Raw genomic sequence first — 20,806 nt, 5'->3', positions numbered from 1 at the left:
GCATGGCAGTGCTGGCAGCAGGGGCTATGCCCTGCTGCCGCTTGCCCAGCTGGGGCAGGGTTAGGAGGCACAATGCAAGTGCAGCTTGCTCCAGGCAGAAGGCACTAGAAGAGGGGGCTACGCTGTCCCACCGCTTGCCCAGCCGGGGCAGGGAGGCATGGGATGGTGCCGCTGCACTGCCTCCCCAAGGCTCCCGATCAAGCTGTGGCTTCGCCCTGCTGTGCCTTGGCTGGGCGAGCAGTGGCAAGGCATGGCGGTAGGCACATGGACCTGGATTGGGGAGGGGCCGGCAGCAAGGGCTATGGGGAATGTTAGGGTAGTACAGTGTCAGCTCTAAATTCTGATGATGAGACTTTAAATACCAGCATTAACTGTTTCACTGCTAATCATGGATGGGATGGGGAGAGGAGCTGTGAACACCCTAAAGCAAGAAATGCAGCTTGATGAATGAATGAGACTAAAAAGGCTGGTCCGCTGTGTTGGGGGAAATAATTAGTTAATTTCCCTTGTATAAACACTCTTACTTGTTTAAGGCCTCACATATACTATAGGTTTCTGCTGATGCACCTATGATGGGAAGAGACGTGCATTGGCATACTCCCCGCATCCCATAGCTGGACCAACAACCCTCCCATCCTCTATTGTAGACAAAGCAGAACTACTGGCAAAAGTACACTTCTGTCGAATGCCTTGTTTTACCTGGGGGAAAAAGAGGAGCTAGAAAAAGCTGTTCATATGAAGCATTTTTCTTGTATGGTGGACTGGTGTTCCTTTACTGATAAAGCACTCTAATGTAGACCTGATCTAAGTGATTAAAATTAATTGAACTTCATTTGGTTTGTTAGCTAATTAAGCTCAATCAATTTTAGCCAGTGTTAAACCAATTTTAGAGAGGTCAGCACATGGGATTTGACTCAATTTAGTGAAATTAGGGTACTTGCTGTGTGTAGAACAAGCCAATGAGGAGAAAAAGGAAATAAAAACCAGAACTGAGAAGAAGTACAGTGGTTATGAAAATGAGCATGTTTTTTCCATTGATGCTATATGTAGCAACAGGGGACTTAACTACATTTAGTTCACATATATTTGTTATTTGTTACACCATGGAGCTCATATTGTATCCTTGCTTTATTATACAGACCTCAAGGGGCATTGTGGACAGTTCTTGGCATCTGGGTTTGGTCCTTTCCAGGCTGAAGCTAGTAAGCAGTCCTAAACCCATCTATCTTTATTAAAAATAGAACTCAGCCCATCTGACCCTGATCATGGAAAGTTTTGAGAAGTGAAGGTATGTTGATACAGCAGAATGTAATGCCATGAAGAGATACCTGAGCTAGCTCAGGTAACAGCAGCAGTATAGACACACAGATGCTAGCCTTGATGAGAAGATCAATATGTTCCCTTTGCTAAACTCAGATAAATATGCTTTTGGTTCCCAAGCAAGTTCCTAGCACTGCATTGTGCTTTGTAGAAATATCCCATGTCATAGCATTGTGAATGACTTATGGAAAAGATTTTCTGATTCAATTCCTGGGATAGCAGAAGATGAAAGCTTTTCCACACAGGTTTGGGAACATGTTGATATTGGTGGGATTTCAGCTACAGTGTAGACAGACCAAAATAAGCAGCACAATATCTGTCCCACAATGTTAATATATTTTATATTTTAAGTCCATTTGACTTAACCGTGAGGCATTTTCACACTTCGAATCAACTTGACATACAGTCATCTACTCAGTAATAATAACACAGAAACAGTTTAATTGTTGTCTTAGTGGAAAAATACATGAGGCTGTCATCAGCTGTTGCTTCTGGCAGTGCTTTCTGCACTAATGTAAATAAATGAGGTCACACATTTAAAGGAACAGCCTGTTCTTGCACAAATCCAAAGCATCCTCTTAAAACAATCTGTACATATTCATTTACATATCTTATTGCTTCTCTGGTGCCCAAGAAGTCACCAACTTGAATCTGATAAATTAGAGATTGCAAGGGTTGCATCTATATGCTGGACTTGGTGTGCTGGTACCTGAATGAAGGCTTCCACTTAGTTGCTAAGTGAGATTTTTATCATTAAGCCTTTAGCTAAATAATCTTTTCATTTCTTGATATTCTACAATTCCATTTAAAGTGGAACTTCTGCGTTAGATCAGGAAAGGAAATATAAACAACATATGCATGAAATTTTGCCTCATAATTTAGTAGGATGAATGGACTGAGGCATCTATCGGATAGCTTTGAAGAAAATGTAAAAGGTCTGTCTGTCACTAGAGGATTGCATGTTCCATCTAATTGTGGATAGCATGTCATCAGTCTGTCTTGTATAAAAATATGTTCCTGTTCATAAATTCACCAGGAACATGCAGTACCTATTAAACTTAAAGATGCGCAGACGCTGTGGATCAGCAACAAATATTTGTTCATCTATATTATTTTGACAGCACAGGTGCAAAGTGGTGACAGCTGCCATATACTAACTCTTTAAGGCAGGTTGCATAGCATTTTCTGTAGAGCATTTTCCTTCTTCAGTCTCAAGGTGCTTCTACCAGCAAAAGCATTAGAGAGCTTCCACTAAAATCAGATCAACATGCATCTACCATATTGTGTGTGTCTGCTTCATGTAATGCTGATCCTGCCCTGGTGATGACAGCAGCTGGTATAGACCCACTCAATGTGGGTATCATACCTACAACTCAGATTACAGTGCTTTTTCTAGTTGAAAAGCTTCTCTGGCTCCTATCTCCTTTGAGCTACCTGTACCTGTTGTTCTTCTGGCCACTGAAAGGATCCTCAGTGGATGGTTCAGTAAGTGGAAACTGGTATTCACCTGTTCTCCAGAAACAGCTTTGTGGTGATGAGAGCAGCATTTTGATAAATGTTTAAAGAAAAGAGGATCTTCCTTGTGAAACAGTGAAGAAACTCATTGGCACAGCTGGAGGGCAGGGTGCTGACTTGATGTGAGTCACACCATTTAGCTCTAAAAATTTTGAAATACTTAAGAGACAATTTGAGTTTTGTTGACTTACTAGCTGTTCTGGCACAGCTAGTAGAGTAGAACGTGTCAGGCAGCTTCTGGAGAATACATCAGATGCAGTGATAACTGCACAGATATCTCTGGCTGCTTGCATCAGTGATTACTAAGAATACCCTGGCTTCTGAATTGTCTTGCTATACGGAATACAGGCTGGGCTGTCTGTCATGAAGAGTCACTTCCTTGATTCCAGTCTTCATAAAAAAAGTAGCTTGGGTTTCCTGAGGTACTGAGCATCTAAAGATCCCATTGACTTCAGGTGGACGTTGGAGTACTCAGCTACTTAGAAACCAAAGAGTATGCATTTTCTTACACAATCCCACATATATATTTGTATGAAGTGGTTGCATCAGATTATGATAAAGCGAAATTATAGCCTTCATCACATGTGGTAAGTAGGTACAATATGATTGTTCAACATAGTGTTTGCAGCTATGAAATATTGTATTTACCTGAACTCAAGATGACTTTGAATTTTAAGATGACCCCCCCCCAATAATTAAATTCTATACATGGAAAAGTATAAATATAATTATAATTTTCCATGTACAGAATCTAATTAGTGGAGGGTTGTTGTAAATCCCTCCCACCCCACCCCATAGCTGTGGTTGGGAAAAGCAGTGGCAGGGGAGAAGGGCCAAGCCCACACCCTTTGCTCCCCTGCCCCTGGTCCCCCTAATGCCTGTACCTGTCCCCCCCTCCTGCCATGTGCCTCCCTGCTGTCTGCCCCTTGGTGCCTGTGCCTACCCCCTGCTGCCTGCCCCCTTTTTCCCATGCCTGTGCCTACCTAATCAGTGCGGAGCTGGACAAGGAGCTGTAGTACACTGTGTGTCCCACTGGAAAGGATAACAAGTGTTGGGCATCTAAGATGACATCAACATATTTGGCAATCCTAACTGCACACTTCCTGGCAGCTCAGCTGGAACATTGGGGTTGCCCTGAATGTCCTGCTCCTAGCTGTCAGGTGCTGCTGTGGCAAGAATTTCAGACAATGAAGTTGTCATAGATCCTCTACTGTCTGCTTCTACCTGCTGGTTCCAAACCAACATAGAGCAGGAGGAAGAGGTGGCCCTAACAGCTGCTGGCTGACCCAGAACGTCCCCACCAGCAAGGAAGGTCAGGGGATCAGAAGGAGGGAACACAGCTTGGTGGGTAGGGAATGAGAGTAGTCTTCTCCAGTACTCCCTTGTAGCTCTCCACCACATCACACCTTCCCTCTGTTCCATCATTCTAGCATCCACCACTTGCATTAACAGCCCTGCTTTTGAACAGTAAAGGCAATGGGCTTCTGCCTTAACCTACATCTACTTTGAAACAAAAGGAAATGTCACACACAAACCCTTAGAGCATTTTTCAGTTGTGTTAAGATGCCATGTTCTTTGGAGTCAAGATTGGAAAGGGCCTATCATGTTTTAGCTGCTGTTGCTAAATGCTGTTTTTAATCAATCACTTGTCTATACTGACCCCGAAGCCTGATATAGAGAATTGCTAATGAGATGGGATTTCAGGTTGGGTTATAATCCAGTTGGTGTAACCACTTGTGAGACTTGCATCCTTTTGGCCAAAGTAGCTTACAACTAGGGTGCTCTGGCACCCTGGAGTACTTTAAAGGATGCCATGGGGTGCCTCAAGATATTAAGAATGTTAATTGTGAAAACACCTGCACCTTGATCCACAGGGTAAACCCAGAGATTTCAAATCAGAATCCATATTGTCAAAAACATTCTGATCTGTTGTGGTTTTTCTGAGTTCTTTATTCTGAGTTACTTTAGTAGTAGTAAAAAAAAAAAAAGGAGTTAAAGTTAAGAGATGGCATTTTCTGAGGGGTGCCTTGAGTCTAACAAGGTTAAGACCCACTGTCTTGCAAGGATTAAGATGAATTGGAATCCAACCTAAGGGTGGAAAGTTTAGATGCAAATATTTGGTTTCAAACCCATGATTCTCTTGTCTAGTGCCTTCCCTCCCAATCTTTTCTAGAACTGAGAGAGGTTTAGAACAGAATAGTGATTCTTGGTCCATATTTACCTTCAGTTTAGAGATTTAGGGACTTCAAGACCTCACCTGTCCTGGATTGTTTCAGGAGAACAATGTAGAGTTTGGTGGTTAGAGCACTGTCCCGGGAGATGTGGGTTTGGCATCAGCTCTTTCTCCAATATCTGAATTCCTGGATTCCTCTCTGGAAGCCAAGTACCTAAATGCTAGGCATTGTGGTATCTCACTTTTAGGCACATAAGTCTTATGGATCTGATTCAAAGCCTACATAACTGTATGCTTGGTCTTCTATATTTTAAAACCTTCCTCAGTAGAGAATTACAAAAGTGTTTTCTGAGCATTAAGTAGACAAATAGCCTTTTAAAAAAAGGCAATAACCTTAGCAGGATGATGACATGTTACACATTTATTTTGGCTAGCACAGCTCTCTCTCATAAACTTTGCATATTTTTCTCTCTGAAATTTTATTTTTCATTGGCTCACATTTATCTAAGTGCATTTGAATCTAAACATGCTGATTGTTTCAAAATATGGTACGTTGCTCCATATGGCTTTAGTAAAACATAAACATATAATCTTACAAGCAGACAGAAGAGAAAGCATTGTATCTCTCTCTCTTTCTCTGCTAGGCAAAAGCAGGCCTGAGCCACCTGTTAGCATTACATCATTGGCTCTCAAGAACACAGTTGTACCAAAGGCCTTAAACAAAGTAGTTCTTCTTGTATTGTTTGCACTCAAAGAGCTGATGTCATGCCAGCTGATGTCATTGTATGCCTTTGTGTAATTGCTATGGAAACCAGGCAGGTGGGGAGCCTGAAGCTGATGTAATTATGAATGAGGTGTAGAAAGAAGTTAAAAAAAAAGCGCCTATGTCTGCTTCTTGGTCTAGTGTTTTGTTGAGCTATCCTCTTGAAGAAAAAAGAAGTACTGCTTTAAAATCTTTAAATTATAATTGGAGGCAGAGGGAAAGGATGGTTGAAAAAAATAATTTCCCGCAATCCATTTCCCTACCCCTTCATTTAATTTCCTAATTTGTTAAATATTTCCAACTAATCTAGGCAGAAAAAGTGGGGCTGTTTGCTGTGGGTTAAGCAAGCTCCTTAGTTGTGATAGTTATGAGAATATGCTTGCAAGAAAATTGTGCTGTTCCCCAGTGTGAAATATTAAGGGATTACATCCTTCTCTGTCTGTTGACTTGTCCCTAATGAAAATGTTATGCTGTGTGGGTGCCCTGTGGGGCTGCCCTTCTCTGAGTAAATCAGCAGTGGTCTCAAACAGATAAAGTTGAAAGACTTACGTAAGTCTTTCAGCATATGCATTTACAGCTGAAACATTTACCACTGTAATTTGCTGGGTGCTACTTTTTAAAGCAATTTTTAAAATGGTTACAATAGCGTTTTGTTTAGTGAACTACTTCCCTGTTCTTACCCTACAATACTCAGATTCCTGCTGTGTCACAGTGACTGTACTGATGTTGTAGGAACACATGTAGCAGTTTGCATGCTTCTGTCAGTGCTGGTCTTGTCTATGCCAGGAAAAATTGGTGCATGAATTGCAATAGCTGCTAGCAAAAGTACAACTGCATTTGGTGTTGCAACAAGGGAAGCGCTAGTAATGAGGGGAATTGAGCACCTCTACCACTCTGCCATAAAAGCTTGCTTTGATGAGAGATAGCCTCAACTGTAGCATAATGTTGAACAAATCTATGGAAAGACCTGCAAGTAATAAGTTCTTCAGAGCCCCCAACTGAAACCTCTACTCAGTCTCTCTCTCTTTCCTTACCAGGTGGACTCAGCAGTTTTAAACAGAACCATGAAAACCTCTGTGATAACTCCCTCCAACTTCAAGAATGCCCAGAAGGAGGAGGAGCATCCGCAGTGGCAGCCACACTACCTCAGTCCATCCCTACCACCCCAGACATAGAGAATGCTGAGCTGACCCCTATCTTACCCTTCCTCTTCCTTGGCAATGAGCATGATGCTCAGGACTTGGAAAAGATGCAGAGGATGAACATAGGGTACATAATCAATGTTACCACCCATCTCCCCCTCTATCATTATGAGAAAGGCATGTTCAACTACAAGCGGCTGCCAGCCACTGACAGCAACAAGCAGAATCTAAGGCAGTACTTTGAAGAGGCTTTTGAATTCATAGGTAACTATTCTTTGTCTGGTGATTATCCTTGTTATACTTGTTTAAACATCTTCAATGAATTTAGTGCAGAGCTGATGTCCCAGAAGGCTCATTAAAGCCTGCTAAACTTTTTTTGGTTGTCAGAAATGCTGAGAGGCTGTAGCTTCCACTGACTCTAGTATTATGGCACAAAGTCCTTCTTAGTTATATATACTTGTATATTACTCACCTCTGAAATGCAGACACCTCTGACTTCAGAATGAAGCACCTGTTTGGGTATAGCTTCACTTCAGTGTTAGCGCCAAATTTTTACTCAGACATTGCCATAATTAGGGACCTACTTAAATAGTGGTTTTGCGTTTTTTGCAAAGCCAACAAAAATGGCAGTTTCTATGATCACTTTGAGAAACAGCGTTGGTTGTGATTTCCCATGGAATTGATCCAAAAAATGCATACCAGAATACAAAGAAAGCACAGCAATCACTGCAGCCATAGAACATATCATTTGAGTGAGAGCTACTGAGAGGCTGAGCTAGTAACACAGAATAAGTGAAGGTGCCAGTCAAGAAAGTGAAAGTTTTTCAGCACCCGAGGGGTGGGGCCATTAGGGCCCCTCTGCCAATCATCGGTGAGGGTGGGGCTGCCACAAAGCCCATGAAATCAGGTCTGCACACTGCAAGCAAGCCACAAAAAAACCTTGATCTCACTGCAGTTTAAACAGGTCCCGAGCCATAATGTCTCTCCTTGCCCACACACAAATCTTCAGGTTTAGCAGAGCTTTCAGCTCAGGATAGCTGGCATAGTTTAGAGAGATGTGTCAGAGCTCAGTTGCTGCTTTCACTTAGACTTTCATTTAGACTACTTTGCAGTAGGAGCACAGGCTAAATTACTTGAGTAGTGAGTGTCACAGTTCTTTTTACAGCGCCCTAAAGGACAGACATGTTCTCCCACAATTTACTGAACAAGAATCACAGAGCATATTGGCTTACTGTAGCACAAGAAACCATGGGTTATACCCCCAGAAGTCTGAGTGAAACACACAGGGTAGCACAGTACCACTATGGCTTTTTTGTGCGGCTGGACTGATCTTGGTACTGATCACTTGGAGTAACTTCAGTGAAGACAGATGGTTAGGAGCACACCCGAGTACTATGATATAATGTAGGTTCTCAGTTGTGCAATTAGATTGGCTAAGGTGCCCCCCTGCACTAAGACCCGCTTCTCAGAAGCGCCAGACGCCTACCACTTACATTATCTGTATTGGTGTTTGGGTGTTCAGCACCTCTGACTTCATTCTTACATTGGCTTTACTGGGGCTCTGCCATTGTTGGCACAGTGTTAGTATTCACTGTCAGGATGTATTTCACTGAAACCACTTAAATATGTCTTGCGTCATGGCAATACTAATGCTAGTGGAGAATTTCTCATCAACTCTATGTATTCCAACTGTACTGCTTTAATTAAGATGAAAGTGTAGCTGCATCAAAAGGCTCAAAGAATGGTTACATCATTATAAGCAATATAAATAAATAGGTGGAATGTAATTAGCTGTGATGGAATTCTTTTAGTAAAAGCTTCTCTAACAGCTTTTCCCACAGATGCTCAGGATCACTACCCCTTCCCTCCCCTTCACCAAACAATAGTGGGGTTGTGCATTTAATAGGCTAATTTGCCAAGTCTTTTTCCTGGTTTACTAGCTGAAGCTCAGGTTGACCAGTCAGAAAAGTAGTGCTGTGAGGATACTGAAACATAGCTGTCTCTGTGTGCACGGCTGCACAGCACAGCCATAAGGCAGACCTGGTTTGTGTTCTTCTTCACTAAATTAGCTTCTCTAAGCTTTGATTACAGTATGAGTGGGAAAGCTAAGTTGGCTTCTTTGGCAAGAGTGAGGGGAGTACCATTTGAGCATGAGAGAAGAAGAAAGCTTTGTTTTTATCCCTTTGAATTAGAAGAGAAGCTGGGTCAAGATAGTGTGCAAAATCTAAATCAGAAGTGTTTATATAAATTCACATTCTTGAGGGGGAAAAGTTCTGTGTTCATCATCCATATGAACTCTGAGGTTTATAACTTAATCCAAGGGCAGAAGGAAACTTGAATGCCTCATGTTGGGAGGGCAATGATGTGCTGGAGTCCAGTTTCTTTTTTTCTTTGGTGCTCTGTCTTTCAAAAATGTTCGTGTATGAATTGTATGGTAGTGTGGCACATTGAGGCACGGTTTCTGGAACTGGCCTCTCTCCAAATTCTGCTTGCATTGCTATTCTACTTAACATTAAGAGTAAAGTTTCTTTATCACTGATATTTTTCCTTCACAAAACACTTTATTAAGAAGGAATAGTGGCTAGTGCTTTGTATCATGCTCAAACTAGGTATAGTCGCTTAGAGCAGTAATTTCTAACTACTGCTGTAAGTGATTAAAAATATGGCTGGGCACTGGAGAAGTTGAAACATAGCTGTCCTATAGCAAAGAACAAGGAACCAGAATTTCTAAGTTCTTTCACTGCCTTGGCCAGACTTTTTGAGCAACCCAAATTAGTTATTTACCTTATCTAAAACTTCCCCTTATGCCTAATGGACATAATGCTGCTTTTTTAGAGAGATTGCAAAAAAAAAAAGCACATCTTTAGTTAAAATTTATTTAAAGTGTGAATTGATAGAAATCTTTCCCAGAATAATATTGTTAAACATATAACAATTAATAATGAATGTCTTGCAACTCCCTCTCGTGAGTGACAGTAGCCACTCAAAGTTTAGACTAGAATTTTAACCTCTGGGCCTAGCCAGTTGTGCCAGAGATACAAACTGAACAACAGATCTGTTACTTCCCACTTCTGGGTCTTGACCAAAGACCAGGCTATTTCCTAAATAACTATTCCCTTGAAGCTCCCACGATATAACCATTGCAACCTTGTGTCTCTGGAAGCGTAAATTAGATAAGACATAGACTTAAATGAATATGAAATTCTGGCTGTCCAAAATGAAATTCAGAAAGAATGGTGTAGTATGGTATCATTTTTACTCCAGTATACATTCTGTTGTTATTTTAAATCCATGGGTTTTGTAGCTGAGAAATTAGATTATCTCTGATAAATCTTTTTTTTCAGTTTATTGTATGTTGCATTAAGACTTTTCTCTTTAATTTTAAAAACGAAATAAAAAAAAACAAAACTCCCCCCCCCAGATGGAACCACCTTTCTAGCAAACACATGTTACTTCTGTCTTTCTGTTTCTGTTTCCAGAGGAAGCTCACCAGTGTGGAAAAGGCCTCCTCATTCATTGCCAAGCTGGCGTGTCCCGCTCTGCCACCATAGTCATAGCGTACTTAATGAAGCACACACGGATGACCATGACTGATGCCTATAAATTTGTCAAAGGCAAACGACCAATCATTTCTCCCAACCTTAACTTTATGGGGCAGTTACTGGAATTTGAGGAAGATCTAAATAATGGAGTTACACCACGAATTCTTACACCAAAGTTGATTGGGGTAGAGACTGTAGTGTGACAGTGAAGCTAAGAAGAGGCATTTAATAAAGAGATTATCATATTCTTCACTTGATTTGGGAGTTGGGGGAGTGGGTTGGGTTTTTCTTTTTAGCTTCTGGGTTCTTCTTTTTCTTTTTTTGGTTGCAAACTTTGTGAATAAAAACCTTTTTTGTAAAGAGAGGTTTTTAAACAAGTCCAAGAACTTCACTACACAGGATGGAATGCCAATGAGATTCCCTTCCCAGAAACTGACATAGCAGGGAGGCTTTACAACAAAACAATTTTTAAATCAATACAACAGGAAAAAACAAAACCCTGGGCTTTCCCCCCCCTTCCTTTTTTCAGCTACTTGTAGAGTTTATGGCTAAGTAGTCTGTGCAGGTTCATAGACTGAAGAAAGCTACATTTAAGACAAAATACAAACAGCCAAAACAAAGCAGAAAAGACTGTCAGTGAAATGTGGGCCTTGATTCTATAAAGGGTTTGCTAACGATCACAAAACAAAATGCTCACTGGTGGAAACAAGATCAAAGCAGCTTAAAAAGTCTGCAAGCCACTTTTCACACTCCTGGCAGAAACTAAAGGGAAAAAAATCTGTTATTTGCCGTGTTTCATGTTCCGGTTCTATTTTTCTATTTTTGGGTGCAAGAGGTTTTAACAGCAAGGGACTTTGACCATTCTATGCCATATGCCTTCACTGGCTTCTTGTGCAATAATAATTTGGGGTTTATTATGAGTGTGCAAAACAATTAGAGCTGGCTGCCCAATAATAATAATAATAGACGAGAAATAATTTTTAAAGTCTAATAGTGCAACAGTGGCCAGCTTGTTCAGAAGGAATAAATGAAAGCATTTTTTTTCCTTTTTATGATTTGATTCTGGTTCCAGTGCCATAAACCTTGTTACATATGTATATCAGAATGTACAAAAATCAAGAACAAGCAAAGTTTATTTAAGATATTTTTTCGCACAAGATATTGGTGTGTTTCAGTTGTCTATGTAAAAAAAAAAATTTTGATTATAAAAATGAAAATTCTTTTGGAAAATGTGTGTCCTTTTTATTTCTTTAATAACTTTCTGTTTTCTTTCTGTGGGATGGGTTGTTTGCTTTTGCAGTTTTATTTGGATAAAACAGGTATCCCTAACTTTATCTTTTCTTCTTTTAAGTGTTCTCTTCCTAACTCCTACTGGTGGTATGTACTTTATTTATTTTTCCCTCTTTTGTTCTTCACTCTCTTCAACCTTTTTTTATCTTAAGACTCCATCAAATTCTAAGCAGTCTGACTGAACTAAACTATCAGTGAGGACCTAATGTCTTTTCAGCTTAGTAGTAAAGCACTCATTTGGAAAACTACAGCCCTTTCAATGATTTTTCCCTGGCCCCTGTCCTCTGCAATTAGCTTATCTCCTATGTTATATTGCCTGTTCTACAGGAACACACTGGTCTCTTGTGTGCATCTTACTGGCCTCTAGATCCTACTCCATTTTAACAATCTTGCAATTCAAAATTCATGTCCGGATAATCCTATATACTACTGCATATTTCACTTCATCCTCTTCCTTTATTAGCCATGTCACTGTGTAAAGTGTGATGCATATCATAGATCCATTGTTTATTGCTGATCTTAATTAGATGGGTTCTCCCATTCCCATATTGATTCCTTTATTTTAATGATCCAACATACCCTAGTCTATTTATAGATAGTTGCCACAACACATTTTACTTGTATGGACCTGAAATGGATAGAAAACCTTTTTGGTTGACTCTTGTACGAAGTCTGATAGCAGTGAAGACTCTTCATAAATCAAACTTTATACAGACTGAGCTAAACTAAGACAGGCATGTCAGAAAATAAATCATATGTATGATCACATTAGACATGTATATTTTTGTAGATTTTTGCTCAAAATGTTGTTACTATATAAATATTTTCTTGAAATTTATCCCTTTATTAAATTATTTTTCTACTAGAATGAATTTTTTTCCTTTTCTGTGATCAGCGTTAGTCTACTAACTACATACTTTGCAGTGAACATTGCATATGTAGTAAAACCCTACCCTAGGAGTGGTTGCTTCTGATGACAAAATCTAGTTGCTTAAGACAGCATTCTACTGGAAGGGATGTAGTATATATGTAGACACTTGTGAGCATGGGTGATACTGAGGAAAGTAAGTTCCTTAGTAAAGATGGCCTTTTGCCCAGGCTTCATTAACTTCTGATCTTACTTTAAGTGATACTTAGTTTTTGTGGATGTTTTTTGTCTTGTTTTTTTTGTGTGGGTTCTCAGTCAATTGCAGCTGCTGTCAAATGATACTTGTTTAGGTGCAAATCAGTTGATCTGTAAAGCTATGTCTACAGCTCATTGTGAGCCAGAAAAATAGCTTCGAGGTTATTAGCTGGCTGAAAATCAGCCCATTTTACAGGTAAGCAAAGACCAAATCTCCATAAATCATAAGCCCCCCAAAAGAAAACAGATCATTCAGCCCATACAGCATGTGAACATGTAATGCATTCATGGTTTTATATATTGGCTATTATGTATAGGAAGCAAAGGTGTGTGAGATTTTAAGAGCCTTGTTTCATGTTGCACTTTGAGCTGCTCAACTGTTGAGTAGCGTTAGTGCTATCTAAAGTTTGGACTAGTCCCACCTTAAGTCTAAAAGCCTTCCCTGACTATCGCTTAGTTACACATCTGTGACTTGCTACTAGAGGGCTGATGAGCAGGGGCCTGACTAAGAGCTAGAGCTGAGTTGGCACTACCAGGCTGGTAAGCCAGGACAGGCCTCTATCCTTGCTGTAGGTGGTGGGGTGCGAGAGATGGGTTGTGGGTGATGGGTCAGGAACATGAAGCTGGGAGGTGGAGAGTTCATGAGATGGAGGTGGGTAAAGAAATGGGTGGTAGAAGGGTGGTGAAGTGGAGGAAATCAGCTACTGAAGGATAAAATAAGTAGTAAAAAAAAAAAAATTAAAAAGAAATAAAGAGGAAGTAAATTGAAGAAGAAGGTCTTGTATAATAAGTTGGGATTTGGGGGGGGGGGTGTTGGGGGTGCTCATCATGCTTCCTGGTGTGGCTAGGAGGTGGGAGCAGTGAAGGAAGGCTCTTTGGGGAAGCTAGTGTCCCTGTCCTGGGAAGGAACCCTGAGCTCATGGGGATCTGATCCAGCCCCCTACCTTGTCACCTCCCACCCCTAGATTTAGGCTGACCACCAGCCTCCTACCTTGTCACCTCCCACCCCTAGATTTAGGCTGACCACTCATCCTGAATTGGTCAAGATAGTCCCAGATTTGAGAGGCCAGTTCTAGCTGGCCTGTGAAAATTACAATGAGCATCCTCAGGGTACTTATGAAATAAGCAAGTTTGTTGTCTGCTAGGGCTTCCTATTAACACTAATTGTTACTTCACAAGTGATTATTAACGCCTGTGAAGTAAGGAACAATGGGTCATTAATGGGCCATTGACTCCCTAGGGAAGCAGTTTCTTGGATTTCTCCTTGTCCCATATGGTTACCCTACCTAGATCCCATTCCTGGATCTATCTGTGCCCTGCAACCTGGCTATCTGGCATGTGCTCTGCTGGCTGTTTGCATGGGGTTGCAGCCCTGAGGGTAGGAAGGTCATACTCGGAAGGGTGGGAGAGGGAGTTGTTTTGGTGCCAGGACTGCCTCCTGGGCAATGGAGTTTAGGGGGTGGGAAGTTTGTCCACAGAGAATGGCAGGGTGAAGGATGGAACGCTACATCCTGGGATGCTGGAAGACTGCAACTTGGGTTGTGCATCTGCTTCCTCTTTAATTTTTTTAACTACTTTTTATCCTTCAGTAGCTGAATTCCTTCATTTCACCATCTTGCCCCACCCCTGTTTCCTTTTCACCTTATGTTTCATTACCCACCCCCATCCTATTAACTGTCTCCTAGCTTCATGTTCCCCCAACCCATCTCTCACACCCCACCACCTACAGCAGGGACAGAAGCCTGTCCTGTCTTACCAGCCTTGTAGTGGCAACCCAGCTCCAGCCTCTAGTCAGGCCCCTGCTCACCAGCCCTGTAAGTAGGAAGTCATAGCTGTGCAGGTAGACAGTCAGGGAAGGTTTTTAGCCTTAAGGTGTGACTACTCCCACCTTGAACTAGCACTAACACCATGCAACATTTGAGTAGCTTGAAGTGCAATGTGTAACAAGACCCTAACACAGATCAGAGATAAACCTTCCCTGGAGGTACATAACTTTAAGATTCCTAAAATGTGTTTAAAACTATTTTCAGGTGTTAATGTGCAGCTAATCCAAGGGTTAAGAACTCCAGGAGCCACCTAAAATTAATGTATAACACGGCCCTTAAATTGCTTTTCCCTTCTTTGGTTGCTGCCTTGTCCTCTAGGTTATTTAACATAAGGAAAGAGTCTTCAATTAAGAGAAGAGTTTGCTAGGTTAGCAGAGCCCTCCCATTATTTATTTTCATACTAAAGCTGAACTGATCTGTTTGTTTTTTAACCTGATTCAAGTATAAATTACTTATACATTTTTCTTTTTCTAAAATCCTAATATTTGTTTTTTCTTAAATTCCCTCAGTAGCCTGGAATGTATTAGTAAAGGAAATGTATCCATTATTCCATTTATGAGTGATCAGTACTTCTGCAGTTTTAAAGGTGGAAGATAGGTATTCTTCTATCATGCTATGTATCTGGTGGGTTTGGGGGGTTTTTTTGCTCACATGGGAAATCAAAGTAAATCCTCCTGATAGCTCAGCAGATCATTTTCTGTGATTCTTCACTATTTCACACCTGTGAAAGGTAAGATATGAGAAGTGAACTCCTGGATTACAATTACCTTTTTATTAATCTGGCATTGATCTAATATGAGATTAAAAATAGTGAAGCATGAAATCATTGCAGAGGAAGCATGCTGCTAAATGGCAAAGATCATGTGATAGTTGTTGTGCCTGTGACCAGATGGATGTATTGAGATACTGTTAAAAATTCTCTTGAGTACTAAGGTAAACTAAGACATCTGCTCCAATGGATGGGAGAGAGCATCAGCCAACCAATCTGTAAATGTATTGGAGTAAGTCTGAATGCTATTGTATGATCCGCTTTCAGCACACTTCTACAAGCAGCAAGAAATGCTCCCAGTAATATGCAAGGGGGATTTGGGCATGAATTAAAAATAAATAAAAACACACTGCATCTGGACTGACCTACACAAATAACCAGGGTGAGACAGAGAGAATGAGGTAGCCATCAGTCCTCCTATGATATGTCTGCCTGAGGTGGAGAAATTGGTAATGGTGTTGCTTCTACTGATCTAGGTATTATGGAGAAAGTCAGTGAATAAGATTCAAGTGACTTGAATACAGCATGACATCAGTAAGTGATAATAATGAGAGCCCTTCCTTTTACTGCTGAGTGGATTTTACAACACATTGCAAGGACTGATGGGAAACTGTTCTTATCTGTGCTGTACTTAATGCCTGTCTGTGGTCTGATGGTGATCTCATGAAATCTTGCCTGTTGGATCCAGCTTGGTCTTGCAAGTGAATTGGCTATGTTTTGGGAGAAGGTAGGTTGCTTCCCCCTTACTTTCCTGCTTGCCTTGTCAGGGTGAGACTATTGGCAATGGCTGGATCATTGACCAGGACCACGGCAGGGTAGGTGCATCTTTTTTTACCTTGCTGCTTCTCTCTTCCTAACTCTCACCCCCTAAACTGGAGGAATGTGTAATAAGCACCTGATTATTTTTTTAAATCTTTAAGCCGTTTGGGGGTAGTCTTCAAGGAAACTCTAAGCAAGTCACACATTATTCAGGTAAAGCAACATGATTCAGCTTTGGAAACAGTCTGCCTGGAGAAATGGAAGAGGTGAGCCTCTTTCCTGACTGATGTTACCAGGTTTGTTATAGAAAGGGGGCATTGCAGGGATGGTGAGATTTGTATATTCAAAGCAAGTACTAGATAACCACAAATGTCTGTCTATTCATGTTATGTAGGGTGGGAAGCTTGTGAAATATCAGAAGCCAAACAGCTGGGGGCTTGAATGAGAGACCTCAACAGGGAAAACAAGTTGCTGTCATAAATTGTGCTAGTGACTCAACAATTGGTGCTCTCTATCTTTTTTTTGTTTTTTGAGCCTTCATTGAGCCAGTGCTCCTGTCAATGCACTGAGATTCGGTCATTTGGATGAGAAATAAACTGGGCGCTTGACCACTTGTGGTCTTGGCTACATTCTAGTTTGCTTAATTACATTCTGGCCTAAATTCCCCCTAAGGTGAAACCTTCTGTTGTCCTGTTCCTAGGCTATTGCAAAGTTAGATAAATATATGTGGGTATGATGCATGTGTCAGTGTTGGATGCATTTAAGTGGTGAAAAAATTAATTCTAACTGTGTTTAATTTGTAGGGAGGAGAGGGGGCCAAAAGTTGCTGTATAAAGATATTCTTGTAGTGAGGAGATTTTTCCTGTGTTTTACAAACATTGGGAGTGTAAAGGAAAATATGCTAAAGAAGTAAAGTAGCCTCATCTGCAGTTACAGCTAAATGAGAAACATTCACACAAGGTTTTGATGCATGTCAACCTATGCAGATTGTCTTTCCACCTTTGGTTGATAGTCTAACTTCTTGATTATCCCTGGGTAGATGTGATTTAAGAGAACATGGGTTGATAATGAAGCCATAGTGGTAAGGACAGGGTACTTTCAACTGAAAAAGCTATATGCTACTTAAGAGTTCAGGGCAGAGTTACACTACTGAAACGTGCAAATGGTGAATATAAATGCCAGCACCTTGTAGAAGTTTACAGTAATAATTGTTCCAAAGACTGGCAGAAATTTACTCAACATGCAAAAACTCTGGGTAGGGGTCTTTTGGAGCAGGGAATACCACCTTCCTATTTAAGATATAAATGCAAAAGTACTAGTTTTGGCCCTACATATGTAAGAAAGAATGGAATGTACTTGGGGAGGAAGTAAAACAGAGTACTTGAAAAGCTACTTAAGTGAAGAAGGAGTGTGAGAGAGAAACGCTGGCTGAGAATGAAGAGCTGTTTGTTAATGCACTCTAAGTTCTGAGAGTTTTACAAGTTGAACTTTGCAATTTAATAGCCCTGGTTAAAAAAAAGTTTTAAATAAGACTAGGATATACTGTCTTGGGTCTGTTTCAATTTCTTTCCGTTCCAGGTGGGGAATACCCCACTCATAGAGATGAAACTTTTCCAAACCTCTCACTCTCTTACAGGGTTGTTGGTTATAGCCGTGTTGGTCTAAGGACCTAGATAAACAAGGTTCTTTGCATACAAGTGATTTTATATTAGACCAACTAAATACTTGGCAAAATTTGTTCTTTGCAAGCTTTTGGGTGCACACTTGTGCCTGAAAGCTTGCATAGAAAATCTGTGCCTGAAAGCTTGCAAAGAACAATTTTTCAAACTATTTAGTTGGTTGCATAAATTCGATACATCTTTTATTAAAAGAACCTTGTCTGTCACTCTGACAATATTTTGTAGCCGTGTATCTTGTAGTGGCATATAAAGAAGAGGTATTGAGGGTGTCTGGCTTTCTCACTTTCGGACCCAGTCCTCTAAAGTCTTGTAAATTTTTTTGCAAGCTAGAACTCCAGGAACTATGGCCAGCACAGTACATAGAGTTTTGCTCCCCAATTTACTGTTCAGTTATGGACCCCTTAAGAACATGTGGCCTTTAAAAGGCAGTTATATGGGACTTTTGTCTTCTGTGATTTAAATCACTTTCTTCATTGCTTAACATAGTCTAAGATGGTAATTTATGCACCCTGACAAGGCAATAGTGGTGGGCTGGAATTGCTGAAATATCAAATATAACATCTCTGAAATGGGTCATGGAGTTTCTTTTTGCATTAGCTGCATGTCAAGAATAGGCATGTTGCATTTCCTGAATGAAATGTGCATCTTGGGACTTAGACGAATGTGTGAGGAAGGTTCCTAGCAATGGCAGGCAGCTGGAAAGAACCTATTAGATTCATGCTAGGTTTCATTATGATAAATATGCTACAACCATGACACCTTTCACAGAAGAATCTCAAAGTCTTTATAATGCTTCTCCTTATGTACATAAACAGTGTACCTCCCATGAGTGAACTAAGTAATCCCAGCCAAGGTCATACAACTGATTAGTGACTGTAGGAGAGCTGGAACTTGTAAGTCAAGTACTGGAAGTTCAAACTTATTAAATTGTAGTCCTGGCTCCATTCTGCAGCTGGTTAGTGACTAATACATTGAGTAGATAGTAAAATGGGGGCCCTTTTACTTGAATCCATGGCAAATTAAGTCCTGAACTGCATTCTGCTCCCTATATGCAGCTAAAATGCCAGAGCAATTTTAGCTTCAATTAGGTGACACTAAAATCCTGTTAGTACTTCTTACTAATCTCTTTTTTACTGCTGTACAAATGGTAAAAAAATAGTCCTTTGCATCCTTAGCTTTAAAAGAAGAGAAGCACATATGATGTTGCCACTGGCTTATTATCCTATATTTAACATAGCCATGATTACATAGAGATCTACAAGTGGGTAGGGTCTGATAAGCAGTTCAAGTTCTCTGCATAGAAATAGTACTAAAATAGTTTCAGTGTTGTTTCTAATTGCAACAGATGAGCAGCCTGGCTCATTAATCCTCCCCTATCAGCAGTACATAACTTGTCTGCACCAGAATAGCCCTGATCTCAGCAATCCTGCATTCAGCCTTGAGCTTGGGTTTTCGACGTATTTGGAAAAGGCAAGCTTCCACAACGGGACCAAAGGGACTTTCATTCAGCTGAGCTGGCTTTATATGGCTGAGACCACACAGAACCCATAGAGGTTTGTGTCATTTTTCAATAATAAGTGAATACAAAAGTTTGTATATTTTTGATGAACTTTACAGTGCATTAGTGAGCAACAATGCCACGTGCCCTTTGGCAAGTCCTCACAGAACAGACATGCTCTGAAGGCAAGCTTGCTCCCACGCTGCCTCTCCAGCAGTGAGCAAGACCCGTTGTCTCTATGGGTGGATGAGTGATTAGACACACTGAACTACTCGGTGTTTGGGTCAGTCTACTGAAGCAGCCAACCTTTGTGCCTATTACTGTCAACTATAGCAGTGCAGGGACCTGCCTACTGAGCCCATCAGAGCTATTTTCACTATTCTACATTGTTTAATTCCTTAGCTTTTAAATGCACACAATAGGGGAAGGGGCAAAATGTTGACATACGATTGTTTTCCTGGGGAACACTGCAAAACTTGTTATAAAACAACAGGTTGTATGGAGGAAATGACATCTGTTGTTCAGGGGTGAAATATTCATTCCTCTGCTGTTCCTAAAGACTTGGCTTGTATCTATTTTAAGTAAATCAATGGGACTTACTCTCTTCAGTAGCCACTATAGGGGCTTTTGAAAATGTTACTCAACTTTAATAACACATAGTGCTTATATGGAACTTCTGAGATGTATATCTCAAAGCAATTAGTGGTACAAAGTGTATGGTCTTTCTCTGACATATGGGAAACTGGAAACATAAAAGCCAAATGACATTCCCTAGCTCAAACAGTGCTCATATAAATTCTCAGGGGATATATAAAGTTCCTGCATGTTCTGACTCAGGCAAAAGACATTAGTTAAAATAAAGATAGATCTGGTAGGGAAGCTATAGCTTCAACAACCTGCTCTCCTCACTTCTGAATGGCAAAATAAGAACTTAGATTTTGAGGCCCCAAGTGCCTATAGCTTCCCTTATGCTGTGTACTTGTAGCAGGAGACCTGGCTCCTGGGGTGGGTTAATGCCCATTGAAGGCTACGATTATTTTTCCTGAGCTAATTTCTTCATGTGAGGTGTACAGCTCCCATTCATGTAAAACACAGATAAGCAAGATCCAAAGCACTCCTTCTAAGTCAGTAGCTCTCCACCCACAGCAATCCTTTCTTTTGCAATTCTGCTTTCTATTAGCTGCTATTGATAATGTAGTTCCTATTTCACAACCCTGCAGACAATTTTTAACTCTAGCTAAAAACATTAATGCAGGTGTGGAAACATCAACTCAGATGTCAACATGCTCAAGGAATTATTTGAGAAAATTATTCTGGCACATGTCCATGAGGGGCCAGGAGGGGAGGTCATGCTTAGGGGCAACCAACATGGGTTCATTAGTGGAAGGTCCTGTCAGACCAACCTGG

General features: G+C 40.7%; 1 protein-coding gene across 1 annotated transcript in view; it reads left to right on the top strand.

Moving 5' to 3' along the window:
• The window catches only part of DUSP10 (dual specificity phosphatase 10), a 32,253-nt gene extending 20,683 nt beyond the window's left edge, over positions 1 to 11,570 (top strand). The window contains exons 3-4 of the mRNA XM_019549509.1: positions 6,809 to 7,177; positions 10,393 to 11,570. Coding sequence (XP_019405054.1) covers positions 6,809 to 7,177; positions 10,393 to 10,658 — 635 coding nt within the window. The 3' untranslated portion in view covers positions 10,659 to 11,570. The remainder of the gene's footprint in view (positions 1 to 6,808; positions 7,178 to 10,392) is intronic.
• Positions 11,571 to 20,806: the final 9,236 nt, after the last annotated feature.

This window comes from Crocodylus porosus, unplaced genomic scaffold, assembly GCF_001723895.1.
Source record: "Crocodylus porosus isolate Cpor-Errol unplaced genomic scaffold, CroPor_comp1, whole genome shotgun sequence".
Lineage (NCBI taxonomy): Eukaryota > Metazoa > Chordata > Crocodylia > Crocodylidae > Crocodylus > Crocodylus porosus.
The sequence above is the reverse complement of the archived record's forward strand: the minus strand, read 5'-3'. Positions and strand labels throughout refer to the sequence as shown.